The sequence below is a fragment of the Choristoneura fumiferana genome, chromosome 16 (genome assembly GCF_025370935.1).
Source record: "Choristoneura fumiferana chromosome 16, NRCan_CFum_1, whole genome shotgun sequence".
NCBI classification, from domain to species: domain Eukaryota; kingdom Metazoa; phylum Arthropoda; class Insecta; order Lepidoptera; family Tortricidae; genus Choristoneura; species Choristoneura fumiferana.
This window is the reverse complement of record NC_133487.1, coordinates 6,725,347-6,747,049: the sequence shown is the minus strand read 5'-3', so window position 1 is coordinate 6,747,049 and position 21,703 is coordinate 6,725,347. Positions and strand designations below refer to the sequence as shown.

The following is a 21,703-nucleotide window of genomic DNA, read 5'->3' as shown; positions in this document are numbered from 1 at the left end:
GAGTAGGGTTAGCCCTGGTTACGTCTTCCGAATCTCCCAATATATTTACCTAGCATAGTTAATAAAAGTAGGAAAGCACAGTAGAATAAAAACGTGAATGAGCTAAGCAAATTGTCTTATTTACCTAAAACAAAAAATTGGCGCTAAACATGGCAGGCGCGAGCGTCACGCGAGCGTTACGGTTTCAGCGTTCGTTCGTTTCTGTGTTTGACATTGACAGTCGTGTGTCGAACGGCGCAAGGAGTAGTCTATCATAGTTCGTGCGCGCTGTCGCTGTCGTTCGTTAGCAGCGAAGTGAACGAAACGCTGCTAAAACCTCATCTTCATCTGTTCTGTCATAATCGTCCGCGTAATATAATAAACATTTGTATTTTAGATCAGTTTTACATTTGAACATTACTATAAGTCTAATGTGAATAACATATTTAAAATTTCATTTCAATTTTGACAGCAATCATGGGGTCGTGCAATTATCCCTGGGGTTGTCAAAATTAAAATTGTTTCGAGCTCCAAATATCTTCGACTTGAACTTGATCGGGTTTTGGTGCGGTTAATAGCGTTCAGTGCCAACAGTGTGGTGTGTAAGATTCTATTTTTTGTTGCGATCGTAAGCAGACTGAGTATACGAAATGTCTAAGGTGTCCCTACAGAATATACCATCTAATCCAAGAATCAGCCGCCTGCGAACGTATTCTAGGGTAAGCATTCGTTTTCAATAATTACTGTTTGCTATTTAAAGAATATCACATAAAGGTTTGGCTAAAAATAGGTGATTTTGAGGTTACTTCTTTGTTAGCTATGTTTGTTTTGATCTGTACTTATGTAGCCCTGTAGCCTTGGTTGGGCACGAATCATAATAAAACCGACCACGATTTAAAACAGCTGGCGCTTATAACCCAGTTGTACATGGGAATTGATTCTTGTCTGTGATATTGGAATGAAGCTACCTTTTGTTCAATGTTACACAAACCGTATATTATGTTTCAAATTATCCTGTAATGAATAATACTTAACAAAATGCACTCATCAGTTAAAAGTATTTAATTTTTAAACAGGATTAAAATATTCAATCAGGATTTGTGTAATTCAAGAAAGTTTTTAATACTTTCAGTTTTAACAATGGAGAACCATATCTTTGAAAACTGACATATTTGTAAATTGGCAAAGCCATTTTGACACTGATGACAGTGAATGTTAGTGCATTTACTCATGAAATAATATTAAATCTGAAGGAACAGTGCCTATGTAATTAGGATTTTGTTATGTATGCTGTCCCAACAGGCTTAAATATAGAAAAGGTCCCTTTAGGCCAAAGTGTATCTGAAAAGACCCCTATTAATAAGATGAAATTTGAAAAGAAAAAAGAGATCTCGGATTGAATTGTACTGAAGTAGTATCCAAGGGATCTACATACATGCAATCTCAGGAATGGTTTCCCTAATTACTTTTGTTTTTAGGGTTCTGTACCTCAAAAGGAAAAAACGGAATGGAAGAAACGGAAAAGCCCAGTTTGCAATTTAATAATTTATTTACTTAATTTGCATCTCACCTTATAACTACCTTTGTAATGGAGATTATTAATTAATACAGAATGATTAAAACTATTGGAATCCAGTGCAGTGACGATGCATTATAATAAACATGTAGGTATATGATCCATCCTATACTGTTGTTGCTACTTCAATACCGCGTAACTGGCTTTTTCCATAAGGTACAATTTTCATTGTCAGAACAGTACAATGTTATGCCAAGAAAAAAGACAATAGAAAAACTACTTAAGAGTGTTTATACCTGCTGAGCTGGCAACGTTGTTTTTTGTTAGTTTTCCTCAATTATTTCATAAAAATTGGTCAAGTGCAAGTACGAGCGACTCGCGCATGAAAGGTTCCGCACCTCGGTACAATGTCTTAAAACAAATGGTTCAGTAATATTTTTTGTAAATAAAACTAATACAAGCTTTTTTGCTCACGGTACTTTTTGCCCCTGGTTACCAAAGTAGGTAGTCGTCAAGACAAATCAAATGAGACTAAAACCGATGCGGTCGTGTCGTTTTATTACAGTTCCTATGGCCAATATCTAACTTTATCATCAGATCAGCACTACGTCATAATAATATTGCACTATCATCGGATTTATACATGCATGCAAAATTTCAGCTCAATCGGCTGAAGATATCCACTTCAAATTTAAGTTGAAATATTAATTCCACCCGAACAAACAACTACGAGTAGTTAGTTACATTATATTACAAGTTAATAAAAACATATCACCAAAATGTAAGCACTAGGTGCAAGTATTTTGAATAAACAACAATTTTAAATTCTCATCCTCTTTGGCTGTCGCCCTGTCGGAGGCTGAATAGCGCTTTAGACTCTTGCCATACGCCGCGGCAGAAGGAAAGAAAGAAGAAATTATTAAGAAAAAAAGAAAAAAAAAATGAAAGTGGCCGAATGGCGCGTACTTATTATGAATTAGTGAATTAATCTTAACCCGATTTTAAATTTTGACCTTGTAAATAAATAGTGTTACTTAGTATGAATTATAACGGACATTTTTTAATATAAAAAACATTACATACAGCGGCTGTGAGTGCTTAATTGAAGTTCGCTTTTGTGAAGTGTGTGTAGTGTGTGTTGGAGGTTTGTGGATCATAAATTGTTATTTAGTCTTAATGCTGCACAAAAAAATAAACCACGGTCTTAGAGACAATTATTATAATTATCGAAGGTTTTATAAAATAGCACTAATAAAATCGCAAATTAATAAGTAGTTAAACATTTAACAACATTGGGTCACGGGCGTTGCCCCTAGCAACTGACGGCCGTCATCTTGGCAGCGTAGCAACCAGAAACCGCGGAATGAAACACGTTTCTTGTATGACAACCCCCTTAAATGTGTAACTTTATTTTATTTTTAGTATTTGTTGTTGTAGCGGCCACTGTAATACATAATCTGTGAAAATTTCAAGTGCCTAGCTATTACGACTCAAGAGATAGAGCCCTGTGACAGACGGACAGACAGACTGACAGACAGACAATAGAATAGAAAAATATTCTTTATTGCGCACCACAAATCAGTACAATAATTATAAACAGACAAAGTGCAGGGTAGACAACACTTTTGAAATTACCTTTATTCGAAATATCCATAACTTAAAATATCTGTGATCTTATAATATGGCACCCATTAAGTATATATTAAGCTAGCTGTTTCCTATGACATTGTTTGTGAAAAATTTGGAAACTGAAGTTTTCTGGGATAATATTATTGTGCTAGCCGTTACCCGCGACTCCGTCAGCGTAGAATTTGTTTATCAATTTTCTGGAATAAAAACTATCCTATGTCCTTCTCCGAGACTCAAACTATCTGTAGGTATACTGAATTTCATCTAAATTGGTTCAATGGTTTAGATTTGATGAAGTAACAAACAAACAAATAAATAGACTTACAACTTTCGCATTTATAATATTAGGGTGTGCCCGCAGCTTCGGACATGTAAATCATTAGATCCAGCAGCTGAATTGAAATATCAGGATTTTTAAGTTCCCGTGGGAATTCCCGAAAATTAAATCGGTGTTTTCATTGATGTTACATTAAAAACAATCATGTAAAATTTTATGACTCTAAGCCAGCGGTTGTTGTTTCGAGATTTTATTCCTATCCCGTGGGAATATCGAAATAAAAAGTAGCCTATATTTTATTCCAGATGTCCAGCTACCTACATACCAAATTTCATCCAAATCCGTCCAGCCGTTTCAGCGTGAAGGAGTAACAAACATACTCACTCACTCAATCACACTCATAAACTTTCGACTTATAATATTAGTAGGAAGGGCTAGAGGGATGTCCTTTCGCTGACACATGTACTATCCTTTCCAAATTTCATCCAAACTATTTCGACTAGTAGTAGTTGGGCCAATCAACTATTTTACCGACACTTTTGGCGTCTCCTGCGTTACCAAAATTGTCTCTGGCGTTACCAAAAAATCGTAACTTCCAACAAGATATTTCACGGTTTAATAGCTTAAACTTACGTAGGATGATGCCATTCATGTACACCAACTATTAAATTACAGAAAAAACATGTTTACTTACAAAAATCTGCAATTGTTTGAAAAATGTCGCGGACAGATTAGTGTTGGTAAAAAAGTTGATTGGCCCAGTTGCGTGATTGACTGACTAACTTTCTCATTTATAATATTAGTAGGTAGAATGAATTGACAGCATGTTTTGAAATATCTACCTACTTTCTGGATATTTGGGGCACAGCTGTGCCCCTGCCAAAATCAAGCAAAGTAAAGGCACGGACATACCACCATACTTTTCTTGATACAATAATAAATAATAATTATAATAAAATTTATTGAATTAATTTCGGTACGAAATAACATAAAATGCAATATTTCACTTTAAATCCATGTAACACATGTGCCTGAACTAGGATAATTCCTGTATCTCAGGCTAAACGAGCTAACATTTACATGCTAAAATACCTAATCACCAAGGAAAAACAATGTATGGTGTATAAATATGTAGTATCTACGTAGGAGTTATACTAAATTGAAATAACAAATTTATAATATATTTACTTAAAAGATATTATCAGGTCAAACATAAATATTGCATGTCAGTGGATTTTTACAATATACTTGATTAATTACGTTCAGTTTTTCCTGATGCCATATTCCATATTATTCATACTAATTTAATTTCCTTATCTGCTATGTAACATCTTTAAATGTGGATTCTAAATTATGTTAAATTGTTTGCCTGGTGATTATTGGATATTGGGATAGCAAAAAAAACGTGTGTATTTTCCTGCAAAATGAGTCAAAATTAACACTTGAGTTGAGAGTTGAGTGACTAATCTGTTGTTACTGCCAAATCACATGTTGGGTTGATGCTACAGCTATTGTATGCTACTTTATTTAGTGTTCATGCATTATTGTGGTTGATAAAGTGGTTTAAACTCAGTACTTTAAATAAATTAGATATAAATACATAATTATGACGACATCGTGAGAATTGCGGGCAATTGGTGGATGGCGACTTTCGGGGAGCTGGCGCTGCTAAGAGCGCAATCAGCGGTAAGTAGCGGCAATTTTTGAAAAAATATTTGTTTTTCTTTTACAAATATACAATTTTACTCGCAAATGTGATGAAAAACATTGTATGTCGCACGGGCGGTACTAGAATTACGAACATCGACTCATTAAAGCCCTCAGTCTTCGACTTCGGGCTTCTAATAGACTCGTTCGTAATTCCTTATTTACCGCCTTTAAGACACAATGTACTATTCTGTCGTATTTTGTCGGATAAGTTCGTATTCATCTTGCTTTTTTAATAAGCTTCAGTAAACTTCAGTAGGCTACTTGAGAAAGCAGGATAAATAGAAAGTTTTCCGACAAAATACGATTGCGAAACATTCGCTAAGTCTGATTTTCGGTTTACCAACTTTTCCACTTGTAATATTTCAGACACCCTTTTGAGCCTCATATTGTTAAATTGGTCATAAGCATACCATGTCAATGTCGATTTAATAGACTGGGTGACACTGTAACCTAACACCATTGCCGAAATCATTTGTTTCACAAGCATTCAGTAGCCAGACAAAGGTATGTGCATTTTTGTCATTTAACTAATGACTCATTAAATATTGATCACCTAAATGCTGTTTATGCATTGGGGCAATAAATGCAGATATTATCGTTAGAGTTCTTCCTGAGACCAAGGTCCACATGCATTTTAAGATGTGTATTTTCAATTAGAATTATTGCAAATACGGTTAAATATTTGAATATCGAAAGTTAAAATACCTACGGGTAAAATGTCGATGTTCAAAATATCGAAAATTAAAATATCGACTGTATCGAAATATCGAAAATTAAAATAACGAAAGTTTATATTGTCGAATGGTTAGGTAACCTACGTCCAATATATCGAAATTATATTTATCTACAAAAGTGACATCGAAAGATATAAATATCGAGGACCAAAATATCGAAGTACAGAGTATCGAATATCCTATGTATGAACTATCACGTGACAGGGTCGACGGAGCTCCTATTCCGCTCAGTTGAGGCGCTTCGCGCCTTGATGCAATACTAACCTAACCTAACCTATTAAACATGAATTACCATACATATTTGGTTTGGTTAGAACTGTAACCACAACTACGCACAAATGCTAAACAATGCTAAAAATGACTAGTTTATGTAAAATAAATGCTATTATAATATTAAGAGAAAGGAGCAATAAATAAAGCAGATTTGTATGTAAGATATTTTAATTTTCGACATTCAAATATGTTGACATTTACAACTTAAGATATATTGGATATCGATATTTTTACTCATTCGATATTTTAATCAATCGACATTTCAATCTTTATTTTGACCATAGGTCAACTTTCGATGTTGTGATACAATCGACAATCGATATTTTGAACATCGACATTTTAACCGTAGGTATTTTAATTTTCGATATTCAAATATGTAACCTGCTGTAAATACACTCTTAATTGTTAGTTCCAGACTAAATTGCGAAGCGAGCTAATTTTTCAGTTGCTTCGGTTGGAAGCGGCCTGCATCCACCGTGAACCCAGGGCTTTAACCCGGTCATCCGTCCATCTCGTGGTGGACGTCCATCCTACGCTGCGCTTACCGATCCGCGGTCTCCATTCAAGAACTTTTCGGCCTCAACGGCCGGCTCGGACGGACAGGCGGCTCAGTTCATTGTTTTTTTTTTTTCATATCTGATATTACTTCGGATTACTAATGTATGGGCAAAACACTTTTACCAAAGTATCACATCCCAAAATATTTTACTGCGCAGTTCTATTCTAACCTAACCTACTTTTCTGATAGCAGTTCGTTTTTGCGGAGGACGCAGTTTTAACCTAACCTAATCTGCTTTTCTGGTAGCAGTTCGTTTCTGTGGGGGACGCAGTCTAACCTCGTCTACTTTTCTGATAGCAGTTCGTTTCTGTGGAAGACGCAATTCTAACTTAATCTTTCCTACTTTTCTGGTAGCAGTTGGTTTATGTGGTTGGTTTGTGTGAAATGTCATTTTGTACAAACATTTTTTTGGATACAATATTAGCCAAAAGAAAACGTTACTTAATAAATGTTTGTCGTAATAAAACTTGATAAAGTAAAATTATGCCAAATGATAATTTGACCAAATGAATAAAATGCGAAATGTAAATATGCTAAAGATTCGTTTGGGAAATGAAACTACTGCGATAAGTTTTTGGAAGTGAAATTTGGCGAAAAATATTTGGCCGAAACGGCAGTTACCTACACTATTACTTCACAGTCATCGTGGCGTAGGTACCTAATGGAGAGTCCCATAAGACATTCCTTGTAGTGGAACATTGGATGTTAGTTTATATTATTATCTAACTCTGCTGTCCAATCCACTGTTACTCATTTTTTCCCATATTAGTCTTTTCACAGTTACTCATTCTCATTTCAATTATCTTCATGTCCAGTTGACCTCACCACGTCGCATTGTCATGCGTAATGAATGCGTGCTCTATAGTTAGACACATTAATTTGTTTCGCGCAGATCCATGGACAGTTAATGTACAGTGTCGCAATTGGTCAGAGGAAGCGCGTAGGCGCTCCACTGGACACTATTAGGGTTTGAAAATTAATAGATGCAAGCGTGTGTTTCATGTGAAAATCATCATCATCATCTCAGCCGTAGGACGTCCACTGTTAGACATAGGCCTCCCCCATAAGTGTGAAAATATGAACCATCTTTTCCATTTCCTAGTAAGGTATTACTTAGCTATAGGCAGTGCCACCAGATGTTAAGTGAATGATTACACTGAACTACAAAATGACAGCAGGATTTTGAAATTTAGGTACTCATTCATTTCATTCATTCTGCTTTTGTGCAATAAGTTCTTTTTGTACCTTACCTAAGCAGTCATGAAGGGATCTCATCAGTATTGGCATTTATCTAATCCAAATCCATACTAATATATAGGTAAGCGAAAAGAGCTCTAGTTTCACGTCTAACCCGCCTGGTGACGTATTTAATTTTTTTCCCGAAAATTGCATAGTTCCCGTGGGATAGCAATAAATGAATACCTATTTGCAGACAGAGTCGCGGGGAAAGCTAGTAAGTATTAAATATAATCCAGGATGTTAAAGATTTAATTTCAAAAATTCTGAAACAACACTCCACGCAACAAACGATTCATCATCATATTCATCATTGGTTGAATCAATTATTTCTCTTTCAAGTAATTTCTTTACAGAGGTCTTTTACCTTACCTATTCCGCAACCACACGTGCAAAACAACTTCGTCTGTCCCGTTCGTCCTCTTCCACTTCCGCATAAATCATTTTACACAGACTTAACATATTATTATCAAAACCGCAAAATATATTATGACCATATGTGCCGCACAGACATAGCTTTTTGTATATGTCGTTACAAAACAGCGAGGTCAAAGGTTGTACTTTATTCACCATCAAGAAAAATATCATGACTTCTCATCAGGGAACCATAATATTAAAAATGTCATTGGCAGTGGCCGTTCAGCCTTACAATGACAAGGTTATTCAGGAACCTTAATCGAGGACAGACATGTTCAAGGTTCTTTTCGAAACTTCATTCAATGCCTGATACAGGAATCTGTTGGCTATTGATACTTTAATAACCACTACTGGTGTTACTGTGGTGTCCTGAATTATTGAACGATAATCGATGGGCCGTTCGCCCTATGCCATTGACTGGCCAAGCAAACGAAGGTTGTTAAATGACTTCCGTGCTCCGTATAGACCAGAAGTAGTAAACCACGCATTCTCAAGAAGTTCCATTATTAACTTCGCAGAGTTATAAATCAGTACGCGTATAATCACAAAAGAAACACTGCTTCATAGTTAAACAGATGATAAAGATAAATAGGATATCGTACCTACGTACCTGTTTGCCCGCCCGCACAGGTTTTGTGTTGTAATACTACTCTGAGTGTAAAGATTAGACTAAGTGTGAGAGTAAACTACTCTGAGGCACTTGTCCCACCGCCGACGATGAGCGAGAAGCGAGTAGAGCGAGTAACTAGAAACGAGTGGGCGAGCAGCGAGAAGCGAGTGTAGTTTCGCTCGGCTGTAAGCGAGTGTTCGCGTGCGACGGGCTATTACTCGCTCCACTCGACTCGCTCGTGCGGGGCGGCCGCCAAGCTGACATCGCTGAGCGAGTATCTATAGCTCAGCGAGTTTTATAGCTCTTGTCGCTGCGACAAAAGATGTAAGAGCGAGTTCTCGCCGACAGTGTGAATAGCCAGCGATCAACTATTAATATATGTGCCTCTTTTACTCTTACAGGATCTTATATCTTTTATTCGTTTCTTGAGCGGGAAAATAGTCGATAGCCAATCGTTTCCTCGCTGGCGGTGAGACAAGTGCCTTAGTGAGAAGTAAAGATCACCGTATTAATCAGCATTGGATCGTGTCAAAAAAGTTCAATGCACTGAAAGAAAAAAAACTTTTAACATTCTAGCTCAATCATAATTAATAGCTCAATCATTCATTTTAAGTGTATTATACTTTCTTTATCAGCTAAGTTTAGTACTTTAATTTCTGAATAGTGAAATTACCTTGCTCATCATATCGATGCAAAAAGAGACGTTTCACATACCTTTTTTGGTGTTGGCCGTACGCCATCGCTCTGTGTTTTAGACCAATATGAAATTTGATTGGCGCATGGCGTTCCATTTTAAAAATCTTATCATTAATTCGCATCGTGTCCAGTCCAAGGAAATTACCGAGCATTTTTCAAAGAGAAAACTTCACTGACACAAGAAAAATAGCATAAAACTACTAAGTCAAGACAAGGATGTTTGCTGATCACTACAGGCAGTACGGTAGTACTATTAGTTAGATATTCTGTGCTACATTGTGGCTACAGGTAAGTAATCTTAATATCTGGGAGCACGGCAGTGCGTCAAGTCGAGCGCAAGGCAACTGAACCATCTTTTCTCGATTATTTTTGACGTTTTTTCACGCCTCTGTCTCTGGGATATAGTAGAAGGCTAAAATTCTGCTCATTTTATATGCTTAAACTATGTCATATAGAATCCCACAACAAGCCAAATCTTAGTCGTATTTACTATTTTTACAAACACTGCTCCTAGGCGTGGCTGTTAATGAGATTTCACTACTTTTTATAATGAAAGAAAAAAAACTTATTCGAGACTTGGCAGTTTTTACAACATGTTTTGGTTTAGATATGATTATTCTTTAAGCTTTTCCCAGACACACAATAAAACTTGTCCCACATGCAACTTACTTTCTTTATTTTTATCTTATTTTTACCATACCTGTTGTTGGGTTGCTAGGTATTTAGATAGGTCACGTTTTGAACACGGGTAGGACACGTGGCTGGCTAGTACCTACACAATCTCGTATTTAATGCAGTATTGACGACTAGGATGAACAAAGGCATCAATATTATATTTCGCTTCCTTGTGCCGTGGGTGTATGTATACAAAATGTAAACTGCTAACTTGTTTTACCTACTAACAGATAAGAATAAGCAGTAAACTAAAGAAACATAGTACTAAAGTAATGTAAAATCATTAAAATTAAATGTATGTAAAATCCTGTCGCGTAAAGCAAACACTTTTAATTCAACATTATAAAAAAGTTCATGTTGAAGCGACCACCTCTTGCTATGTTATTAATTTACACAGCAACTGTTGAATAGAAATTGGTCTTTATTACTTTAAATGCCTTAATTTGAGGGGACTCCGATGTACACTTATGTTATGAAGTAAGGCTCGGTAGACTCTTCAATTTTACCTCTATACTATACGATAAAACCTATAGATACCTATGTGGCGTTATTTTATCATAAGTATTAAAATTATACTTAAATCCCCATGCATTATACAAGTACTAGGCTTAGCTGATACGACACAGACATGTTATTATCTGATAGAAAAACCCTATAAGGCTGACAAACACATTCCTTGCAACGCATGCTCGCACATCTCTGATGGAAACGCAGTCTAAATATTGTGTACAAGTACTTATATTGGTCCACAGCACAAGTTCTGCAGGGCTACTACGAAACTCGAAACTCGAAGTTCGTGTCGTGCGGTCCCTCTGACACTTATACTATTTAATACGAGAGCGAGAGGGATGGTACGATACGAACTTCGGGTTTCGAGCTTCGTAGTAGCCCTGCTGTTGTGACCGTGACGGACGACCTAGGTTCTAGGCCCGCCAAGATTCTACGTGTAACTGGTACAAAATTATATTGATTTTCAACAAGGGCCTTTGTGATATGATAATGATGTTTAATTTGTATATAATCACTCTAGTACTTAACTGTTTACACATTACTGTTTATTAAGGGTGGTAAAATAAAGTAAATGCTACGTGGTTTCCTCAAAAAGAGTTCCTAAACGTGTACAAATATTTGCTCGATCTGTAACCCACCGATTGAATGGTTAAAAGTACTTGTTTATTGTACATTGTTATAATTTTAGGTAAACGAGAATTTAAAAAAAACCACCACGATTGGTGTAACAACTTTTAAGATTGGTTTTTTGGAAACTTTTTGTATTTTTTTTATTTCAATTCCAAATTTTTACTTTTACGGTCATCCCGTAAAACCTAAATTGAAAATACAAACTGAAATATAGACGCACAGAAAAACTAAAAAAATAAGACCAGCACTGGGAATCGAACCCCGGTCCTCGGCATTCCGTGCCACGTGCAGCACACGTCGTGCTATACCGCTTGTCCAGCAGTGGTGTAGCGGTTATAGCACGTGGCACGGAATGCCGAGGGCCTGGGTTCGATTCGCAGTGCTGGTCTTATTTTTCTGGTTTTTCTGTGCATCTATTTTTCAGTTTGTATTTTCAATGTAACAACTTTTAACGAAATGATGATAAAGATGTTATAATGATCGCAGTAAACGAGCCATTTATTTATTTTTCAATGACAATACATTCGAATAATTAGTTCAGTGATAAGACAAGTACGATCTGTGTTGATTTTCGATTATGATAAGAAAATGTCGAATACGCTTGACAATAACTTTATCACTGGTGATTGACATTTCAATCCGAGTGCTTGTGCGGTGGCAGTACGTTTAGATTTAATTTCTTACATTTAATAATGGTGAGTTGATATTGATTAAAAACTTGCAATATATTTAATGTGCCAAGCATGTTGACAAAAGTTTATGTAGCAGAAAAGAGCAATTAATTGTGACTAAAATTAGGTGTAATAATTATTATTGTTGATGATAAACGTGATTTGATACTAGACACGTGAAATGTAGCACTTAGTAAACATAAGGAAAATTAACGCGACGAAACAGCGCTCAAGTCATACTTGGTACAAGACAACTCCTATAATAAACGCTACTAATCAAATGTTCTTAAACACTAGATGTTCTGAAGTTGGCTTAGCCAAAGTGAAACCGATTTTTCCGTTGAAACCGTATTTTTCACAAATACGTATAGGGCATGGACTTCTAAATTCACAAAACCACAAATAGACAGAGTTATGACATACTCGTATGTATGGCTTCGTGATCAAAGACAATTAAAGTTTCAAAAGTACTCTCCTGTCATAAGCCCTATCGAAAATCGTAAAAAATCATCAGCATAAATAGTCACGCCTTAATTTATTATAATAGCGACATAGTTACTCGTACAATATTCAAAACGACGTTAAAAGAAGAAAACAAATGATAGTCACAAATTAAATAAAAGCACTCCCACAGTGAATTCCTCCTTTTTCACATATTTCGTAGTTGCTTTTTTTTCTTTTAAGTGCCAAGTTCCAGAAACTATCAGTGTCCCTTAAATATAAAAGTCTAGCTATACATTTTCAGAGCGATATGTCTATCTTATTCGAATTTCGGTTTCGAACTAACCTAAATAAAGTGTTCAATATTACGTAAATTCGGATTCATCCATGTTGGGTTAGAAAATAAAAGTCGAATTGAGAAATGTACATATCCATTTTTCTTTCAGGGTATATCTTAAATTTTATAGCGCTTAATACCCTAAACTCTACCTTCTCAACTTTGAAATTATCCACATTTGTGACATTTTGATTGTTTATGTTTTATGCACCTAAGGCATTAAGTTCAAAGTATGCAACACAATGATCACCACGATTATGATGTAGGTAGCACGTTAAATATTACAAAAGTTTAAAAAAACTTACTTTATCTACACCCATATAGTAAATTTAGTAAATTCAATTATGCGTTCAAAAACCATAGGTAATGACCAGCAGTACGACATTGGATTCTATTATGAACACGGCTGTATCGTAATGGTCATTACGATACAGAAACCTGTATCGTAATGAGATTTCATACATCATTACAGCACGGGGGGGAGGGGGGCGTCGCGACCACGTGCAGCAGCAGGTCGTCGCGAGCGCAGCGGGCGCAGCTCGTGGGGCAGACATACCCTAGTTCTCGTCAATGCAGGTCATTCTCAATGGTTCTTGAACACATGATGGAGGATTTAATATAAGGATATAGATAAAATATTGTATGCAACTGTACGTAATTAGGCCTTAAAACACTCATGTTACCCTATTCTGAAACTCGGCGAGTTTCATAAACCCACACTCGTGTTTTAAGGATCCCTATTACGATACAGTTGCATAAAATACTATTATTCCATTTCTTTTAAGATGTGGCGCCCTGAAGTCCGATATCTCAGTGTAAGTTTTAGACAGGCGTAAAACGCCGTGTTTCGATTTGCAATAAAATCTGTGCACGAAACTTTTGGACGGGCGGGACAGCTATCGCGTCGCGACACAGTTACGAACTTTGACCGACCAGTTAATCTAGGGCTGTGTGGTCGCGCTGTGTGATTTGATGTCAGTGGTTGCTAAGTACGGGTCGTAAACGCAAACAAATCTTAAGAATTATTTTGGAGTTAGATTGTGTTTTGTTTTTATATTAAATAGTGAGATTTTATTATTATTATTGAAATGCGTGTACATCTATGCACTTGTGTTTTTAGTCTTTCTTTTTTAAGTGTGTTTGTGTATGAACGAAGTATATATCTAACAACGGACGTCCTACATTGCTGCTGCTGCTGCTGACGATTAGTAATATTACTAAGTAGGAAATACAACGATGTATTTCTATTCAATTTGGTGTAGCCGGCCTGAGCTCGGCATGTGGCGCTAATCAATTAACGGCGATCAGTCACGTGTAAGGCGACACAATGGAGCACGTTACTCTTTAGCTGCTGTCCATCATCAATTATTACCACATAGCTGTTTGTGGAGCCTCAAGTGTGACTTATATTGGTTAGCTAATAAATATTTGGCGTATTCTGTACAGGCATGCAGCAGCAGAATTGCATGAGCGATTTTGGAATCTACTGCCAAGAATAAGACTGTCGATCATCATTTACCCAAACACTAGTAAGCGTCATTTGATTTGATACAGATAAAAAAAGTGGAAGTTGCGCTTTCATTTTTGATCGCGAGAGAAATTAAACTACGTTTTAAGTTAAATAATCCAAGCTATTATATACTACTTCATCATCAGCAGCACTGGGCACTTTTTGAATAATAGAATGAATACATGCCGCAGTTAATGCATTTCATTAAATAGACTTTAAAAGTGTTTGAGGGGAGAACTTGGAGCACCTATTATTTGACGTTGTGGTTTGATGCTATGACGCTATATTTTAGAAATATATAGCTTGCGCCGTAAGATACATATTTACTTCTCGAACTTGTATTGATTCCTATCGTGAGATTGACCCAGCAACTTCCATTTTCTCCAATTGATTCAGTGGGATTTGATATGTTCAGGAACTTGCTTCTAATCGAATGTTACCTCGGCCGATCGGAGATCTATTTTCAAGATTTTTTTTGCCTTAATATGCCTGTATAATGGAACATTGTTCTAAATTCTGATATTTTTAAATATTTAACATATTGTATTGACAAAGCGTTAAAAGTTCATTAAACTTCGTTTCTTTGTTGTCCACATTCGTGTACTTAGGTACGTATTGATTTTGTAAAGGTATTATACCCGTGATTTAGGTTGACGTCCTCGACTCTGCAATCTTTTGTGCGGGAATTCATGCGGGAAATTAAAAGGATTAATTACCTAGAAGTGGCCTTAAATATGTCAATAGCTAAGTCATGAGGAAAATACAAAATTGATCAACAATGCGGAATCCTTCTACAGGTCTGATCGCTTAGAGAATACCTATAGCTAGTTCTGTTTACAGTACCGCAATCATACTGCATGTTCTGTAAACCACATACAAACTAGCCTATCAAGGTTATCCTTAGCTTCCTAATGGGCATTTAAAATTTTTGCCTTATATGGCATGTAGGAAGGCCATTATAAACAAGTAGATACACATCGACCTAAAAAACTGAAGTAAGAAGTAATAAGGACGTCATTCATATTATTACTGTCAGTGGCAGTAAATAAAAGAACCAACAATTTATCAGCCTTTGTGATTTCACTGTGCTGGCAATACCTAAACAATATTATTAGGATTGGATGGAGTTATTCATGATCTAACTTTAAATCCTTTGTTTTGCTAATAAATAACTAGTGTTTGTTGCGATGGATGTTTAGATCTATGCATCTGACAGGCAATAAGTAATGTAAATTTCATCTAGTAAAATATATGATTCCCGTTGCTAACAATTTTAACAATTAAATTATACATTCCACACCAACTTTTTTTTTTATTCGACTGGTTGGCAAACGAGCAAGTGGGTCTCTTGATGGTAAGAGATCACTACCGCCCATAAACATCAGGGGTATTGCAGATGTGTTGCCAACCTAGAGGCCTAAGTTGGGATACCTCAAGTGCCAGTAATTTCACCCGTTGTCTTACTTTCCACGCCGAAACATAACAGTGCAAGCACTGCTGCTTCACGGCAGGATTAGCGAGCAGGTGATGGGATACTTATTATTATATTCTAGGAACGTAACCACATGAATAGTGCGAGATAATTGTAGGAATTATTATACGAGTATTACATGCTATCGAGCAGGAAACGTTGCATGCTTGACAGATAATGTTAACGTCTGATTTATATTGTTAATTGACGTACCTACCTAACCTAGGTCTTTGCGCAGAGTGTCGATAAAACGTTAGAAACATCGCATCCATATTGCTGTCGCCCCGACTAGAAATTGCCCACTACAATGGAATTCGAGAGATTTTTTTTTACAAGGGTGAAGCAACACATGTATATGTCAGCTCCAAGCTGACACTGTTGTATCAGTGCCCTATTTTTTAAATAATATGTAGTTAGTTAAGGCTTGTTGCTTCACCGTTGTAAAATAAAATTGAAGATTCTTAGCACTTACATAGTTTTTGATTCCCTTTTCTTCTCAACTTTGTTCATTGACTTCTTTGTGTAGAATACTTAGTTGTAAAGAAAATTGTTTATTGCGCCTCTGTTTGTTAGTTATTTTTATTTTATATTACTAAGTTATTTTTAGCATATTTTAGGAACATATATCACATGGTCATGGTCAAATGAAGCCTTGCTGTGTCCATTGTTATTTGATACCACAAAAAAAAACTAACGAGTACGCACGTGAATGTTACGGTTCTGGCCATGACCATGATTGTAACTACGCGTATTATATAAAATTCATAGTAGGTAGTAGGTACCTATGTGAATGTAATTCACTGTAGCGGGGTTTTACCCGACTGCCCAAAGGAGGGTTATGTTTTTCGAGCGTATGTATGTATGTATGTATGTATGTATGTATGTATGTATGTATGTATGTATGTATGTATGTATGTATGTATGTATGTATGTATGTAAGTATGTGTGTGTGTGTATGTATGTATGTGGGTATGTATGCCCATTTCTTTGGTCCTCGTTGCAGCCTAAACGGCTAGACGGATTTTAACATATGAGGTATCATTGGATTCGTCATAACTGTCGGAGTGACATAGGCTATATAAAATTTCAATATGGCGTCTGCGAAAAAAAATATGGCGGGGGAATGAAAAAAAATTTTTTGTACTGTAACAATACGGGTATCAAATGAAAGCTAATAATTAGCCCATTCTAAATATATATGGGTTATAATACTTTTAATCTACTATTTTCACAGAAATATAAAAAAGTATAAAACAAAAAACATTAAATTTAAAAAAATCAAAAAACTGAAAAACTAACTTAGTGGTCTATAACTATGTCAAGAAGCTCATTTAAGGTTCAACAGTCGGGACCCATTCAAATCGTAACCAGCTCATAAAATCTTAGTAATGAGTCCCGACTGTTGAACCTTAAATGAGCTCCTTGACATAGTTCTAGACCACTAGACTTATTTTCTTCCTTTTAGTTTTTAAGGCAGTCGGGTTTTTTGATTTTTTAAATTTAATGTTTTTTATTTGTACTTACAAAAAAAATCATAAACAACATTTATTTCAAGGCCAGTCTAGCGGTATTTTTTTTGGAAATCAAAATTTTCATAACGTTTCAGGCATATGTAGTATTTAAGAATCTCTTTGTCACAAACAAGTTATACCTATCGTCATTTTATTGTTATCTGAGCTAGCACCCACTTGCATTATTTCGATTAATTCCAATGTAAATACACAAATGCGAGTAAACCGGTCAATGCGTGCCAAGTGTAATTTTCCGTAAACAAAAGCGTGTTCAGACTGCTTACTAGTTATATGCTCATAAATACGCAGTTCATGGGGTAACACTCATGTTTTGAAAAATAATGATGGAATTTTCTCGACATAGGTTCTTAAAATAGTTCAAACCTTGCATTGCTTTGCAGGAGAACCTTGTGCAAGCTCCATCCGAATCTCTACCACCAATTTGGGTTGAACGGGATAATTATGTTGATAATAGGTACGTCTATACTGTGTGTGAATTTTAGTTATCATATTAATAAAAAAATTATAACAAAAAATAGAACCGACTACAAAAAACCATGAAATGTTCTACCAGCAGGAAGTCGGTGCCTCAGCACGAGCCAGCAGGAGTGATTGAAGCCCAATATACTCGTATAGTTGTAGGTGAGGTGACAAATAAAGATACTTTGACTTTGACTTTGAGGTAGACGATTATAGGTCCACTTCTGCTGGCTCGTGCTGAGACACCGACTTCAGACTGGTAGAAAATTATTTTCATGGTTTTTGGTAGTCGGTTCTATTTTTTGTTATTAAATTTTTTTTGGAGTCGGTTTTACTTTTTTGTTAAAAAAATTCTTTGTTTCTCACTTTTTAGTGATTCGTAGCCAAAGCGCATCTCACAATCACAACCATTCCATTAAGCCCAAACACTCCTTACCACCACCACAAACCACCTTACGCCCAATCAGTTCGAAAGTATCATTAACTTCTTGTTAATAAAACATCTTTGGCCTTTGGGTGCACTGGTTCAAAAGCTTCACCTTTCGCTTTCTCTAGTTTCCGTGTAAAATTTAAACCAACAAAAAAAGTGTAAAAGCTAAAACAATATAGATAAAATATAATTCCATAAGCTTACCCAAAAAATAGTCCGCAGGGTCCGCAAAAACTCACTTCTTCACCAATAGTTCTTATTATATTAAAAACAAATTAATATTTATTCACACGAAGGCCGCCATCACCGTCAAAAATCTCAAGACCGAACTCTTATTTTTTCTTCTTTTTTCAAATGGACAGCGCGCGTTGCCAGTACGTCAATATCGCGACATGTCTACCTTTGAGGTCCGATGCGTTACTCAATCCCCAGGAGCAACACACATTTATAAAATATAAATGAAATGTTTTGTGTTATGTGTGTATGAACCTATGATGCCGCGTTCAACTATATTACTACTATTGATATTAAAAATGAAACACTTCTTCTTAGTCGCTTATCTAGGTTTATTAAATCATGATCGTTTATAGACGAGCGAGCATTACTAAGCTTTGTCGAGTTCCATTGGTCATCTACGGTCTTCTTCATCAGATCCAGGTTACCAAATGATACTTTCTGAATGTAAATTCTCATCTTAATGCTAAAAATGCCAAAATCGCCATAAGTGTGCCTATAAAATTTGAGGTTTGCCCTCGATTTCCCTAGGTTATTAGGTTATCAGATCTTGACTTGGTGACAATGGGACCACCTCAGAAGAATACTCTTTCGAATAAAAAAAGAATTTTGAACATATCTGACGCTACGCCACTGCTACATACTGATGCTTTTGTTATAATAATGTAAGTTTTGTTTGTTTTGGAAAGATAAACGGTAATTAGCTATGACTGACAAGTTATGGTATTTGCTGGTAATTGACACATTAACTATCATCACTCATCATCATCATCATCTCAGCCGTAGGACGTCCACTGTTGGACATAGGCCTCCCCCACAGACCTCCAGTTGCTTCGGTTGGCAGCGGCCTGCATCCACCGTACACCTGCGGCTTTAACCAGCACTACCGACTATCATCACTACCGATGACTATTCTAATTTTAGAATACATCGTATCGTTGCAAAATAACATTTTATTGCAAACATTTGACGAAGTTAACGACAGAACAATAAAAACAAGTCAAATATGTATTATTACGATTATGACGCAGTGCTCTTAAATTTATGATTCGTTAATTTTTATGGATGTATTAAAGTCATACTCGTTATTGTTATTGATCTGATGAGATCATTGGTACTTATAGAGTTTTTTCCTGCGCCCAAGGTTATCTTATCACGTGTAGACAAATTGATCGATGGTGTTTAAATTTTAATAAGAAAATATGTGTTCAGTTTAGTTTAGGTAGATACATTAATTGTTTGCGTATCTGACGGAAATCCCCACATATGATATTTTTAACGTCGTGATGTATCATCTACCTATTTCCTTACTTTGACAAAATTAGGCTTAAATTTTTTTTGCAAGCCTTGCGAAGAAATGTCTGAATGTAACGTGTTTTGTAAGCAGATTTTGCTCTTTAACAGTAAACTGTGGTAGTTATGCTGTATTTATTTAAGCTATTTTTACATCAATAATTGTTGTAAAAGGGAAATCGAAACGAACGTAAGTACCCTTACCGTTTGGTAAATAATCCGCCCTCGTGGTGTAGGTGGGAAGGAGCGTTTGAATTTCGTGATAACGATTATTAAAGCAGTTAGATATTGCGTCCAATGATTTTCATAAAATGTTTCTCTATTAAAAACCGAGTTCTGCGCGAGGGATGTTCAGTAATTTCTTCCGCTGAATCTTGATATTCTAGAAAGAATTTAAATTGGACCGTTTTTAAGCTATCTTCTTAACACTTAGAGCATAATATAAACCTGCCAAGTGCGTTTTGGTCGTTAACTTGTAAAGCCTACTAAACCACGATAGTTTTCCATTTTAATAGATTTCAAAAAACAAGGCTATCAATTCAACCTGTATGTAATTTTGTCAGAATTCCAGTTTTTGTTTGCGTTTTTTACAGGTCTATCCAACGAGACCTCACAAGTCGGGTTTTGACAAAAAATAGACAGTTTACATAGTAACAATTTCTAAGCTAAGTCACGGACGGACGTTCCTTGTAGGAACCCTAAAAAGTAATTGAACTGAACACATTAAAAACCTTCTCGTCTTAACCTAGTTCTCATTTGTTACAGACTGAGAGCGAAACGTCATGCGAGGAGGCGGCAAGACTGACAGCAGAAGGTGCCGAGGATGACGACGAGGCCTACGACTATGGAGCCCTACCTCCGCCCCCCGACGGCGGTTACGGCTGGGTGGTCGTCTTCGCCTCGTTCATGTGTAACCTCATAGTTGACGGAATTGCTTACACCTTTGGAATATTCCTACCAGAACTAGTAACCTACTTCGGCGAGGGAAAAGGAACGGTAGCATGGATTGGAAGTTTGTTGTCTGGAGTATATCTTGCAGCTGGTAAGTTATGTTCTCGTGATGTATCAGCTACCTACAGGTTTATTTGGCATTAAGAACTGTTTACTCTACGTTTCTGTTAACACTGTTGAAATTGTGATTTATTTTTGCCTAATGAGATGCGTGAGCGTGAAACTAAGTCTGGCATACCTACTCTAGTGTAGCTATTCTATTACTGTGCATTTTTCTTCCAGGTAGCTGCTTCTCTTCCGTTTTGATATTTAGCACGGTCTTGTAAAACGATGATTGTATGTTGCCGTAAATTTGATGTATTGTCCATTTTATTAATAACTACGTAGCTGTTGCTCTCGACCAGGCACAGACTTCTGCGAAGAATTCGTTCTTCGCGTGCCCACGGGAACAATATTTTTTTTTGGGATACGAAGTATCCTATTATTTTATTTGTTCTGGTCTTTAATATATAAACTCACTATCGCATTTCATAGAGGTAGTAAGGATAAGGATTATAAATACTATAGATGTAGTTCTGTTATTGGACGAAGCCTGTACCCTGTAGTGGAAAATATACAGACAGATGATAAATGTAGTTAGGTATATAATGAAAAGATGTCATTAAAAACACATCACCATTATGTCGTCTCCATAGGTAGGTACTCGTACTTAGTAGGTATTATTCTCTTGTTTTACCTAGTCGTAGCTTTTTCTTGATGACAATATTTCTGGTGGTTATTGTCGTTATCAGTATGGTTTTATTTAGTTTTAATCGGATACCTATAAAAAATTCAACAAAAAATATTAAAAACGCCCTATTCCAAACATTCTTTCTCAACCTCAATTTTTTTTTTAGATGCAAACTCCTTATTATATCATATAT

The 21,703-nt window shown here is 36.1% G+C and overlaps 1 protein-coding gene across 6 annotated transcripts in view; it reads left to right on the top strand.

Annotated features, from left to right (window-relative positions):
* Window positions 1–221: 221 nt before the first annotated feature.
* The window catches only part of LOC141436490 (monocarboxylate transporter 9), a 46,247-nt gene continuing 24,765 nt past the window's right edge, over window positions 222–21,703 (top strand). For 3 of the 6 annotated variants that reach the window (XM_074099496.1, XM_074099495.1, XM_074099493.1), the window contains exons 1-2: window positions 222–698; window positions 20,595–20,871. In XM_074099496.1, coding sequence (XP_073955597.1) covers window positions 630–698; window positions 20,595–20,871 — 346 coding nt within the window. In that variant the 5' untranslated portion in view covers window positions 222–629. Of the gene's footprint in view, window positions 699–12,062; window positions 12,147–13,455; window positions 13,477–20,594; window positions 20,872–21,703 lie in introns of those variants that run through there. The other 3 variants (XM_074099494.1, XM_074099498.1, XM_074099497.1) reach the window with 3 other exon arrangements.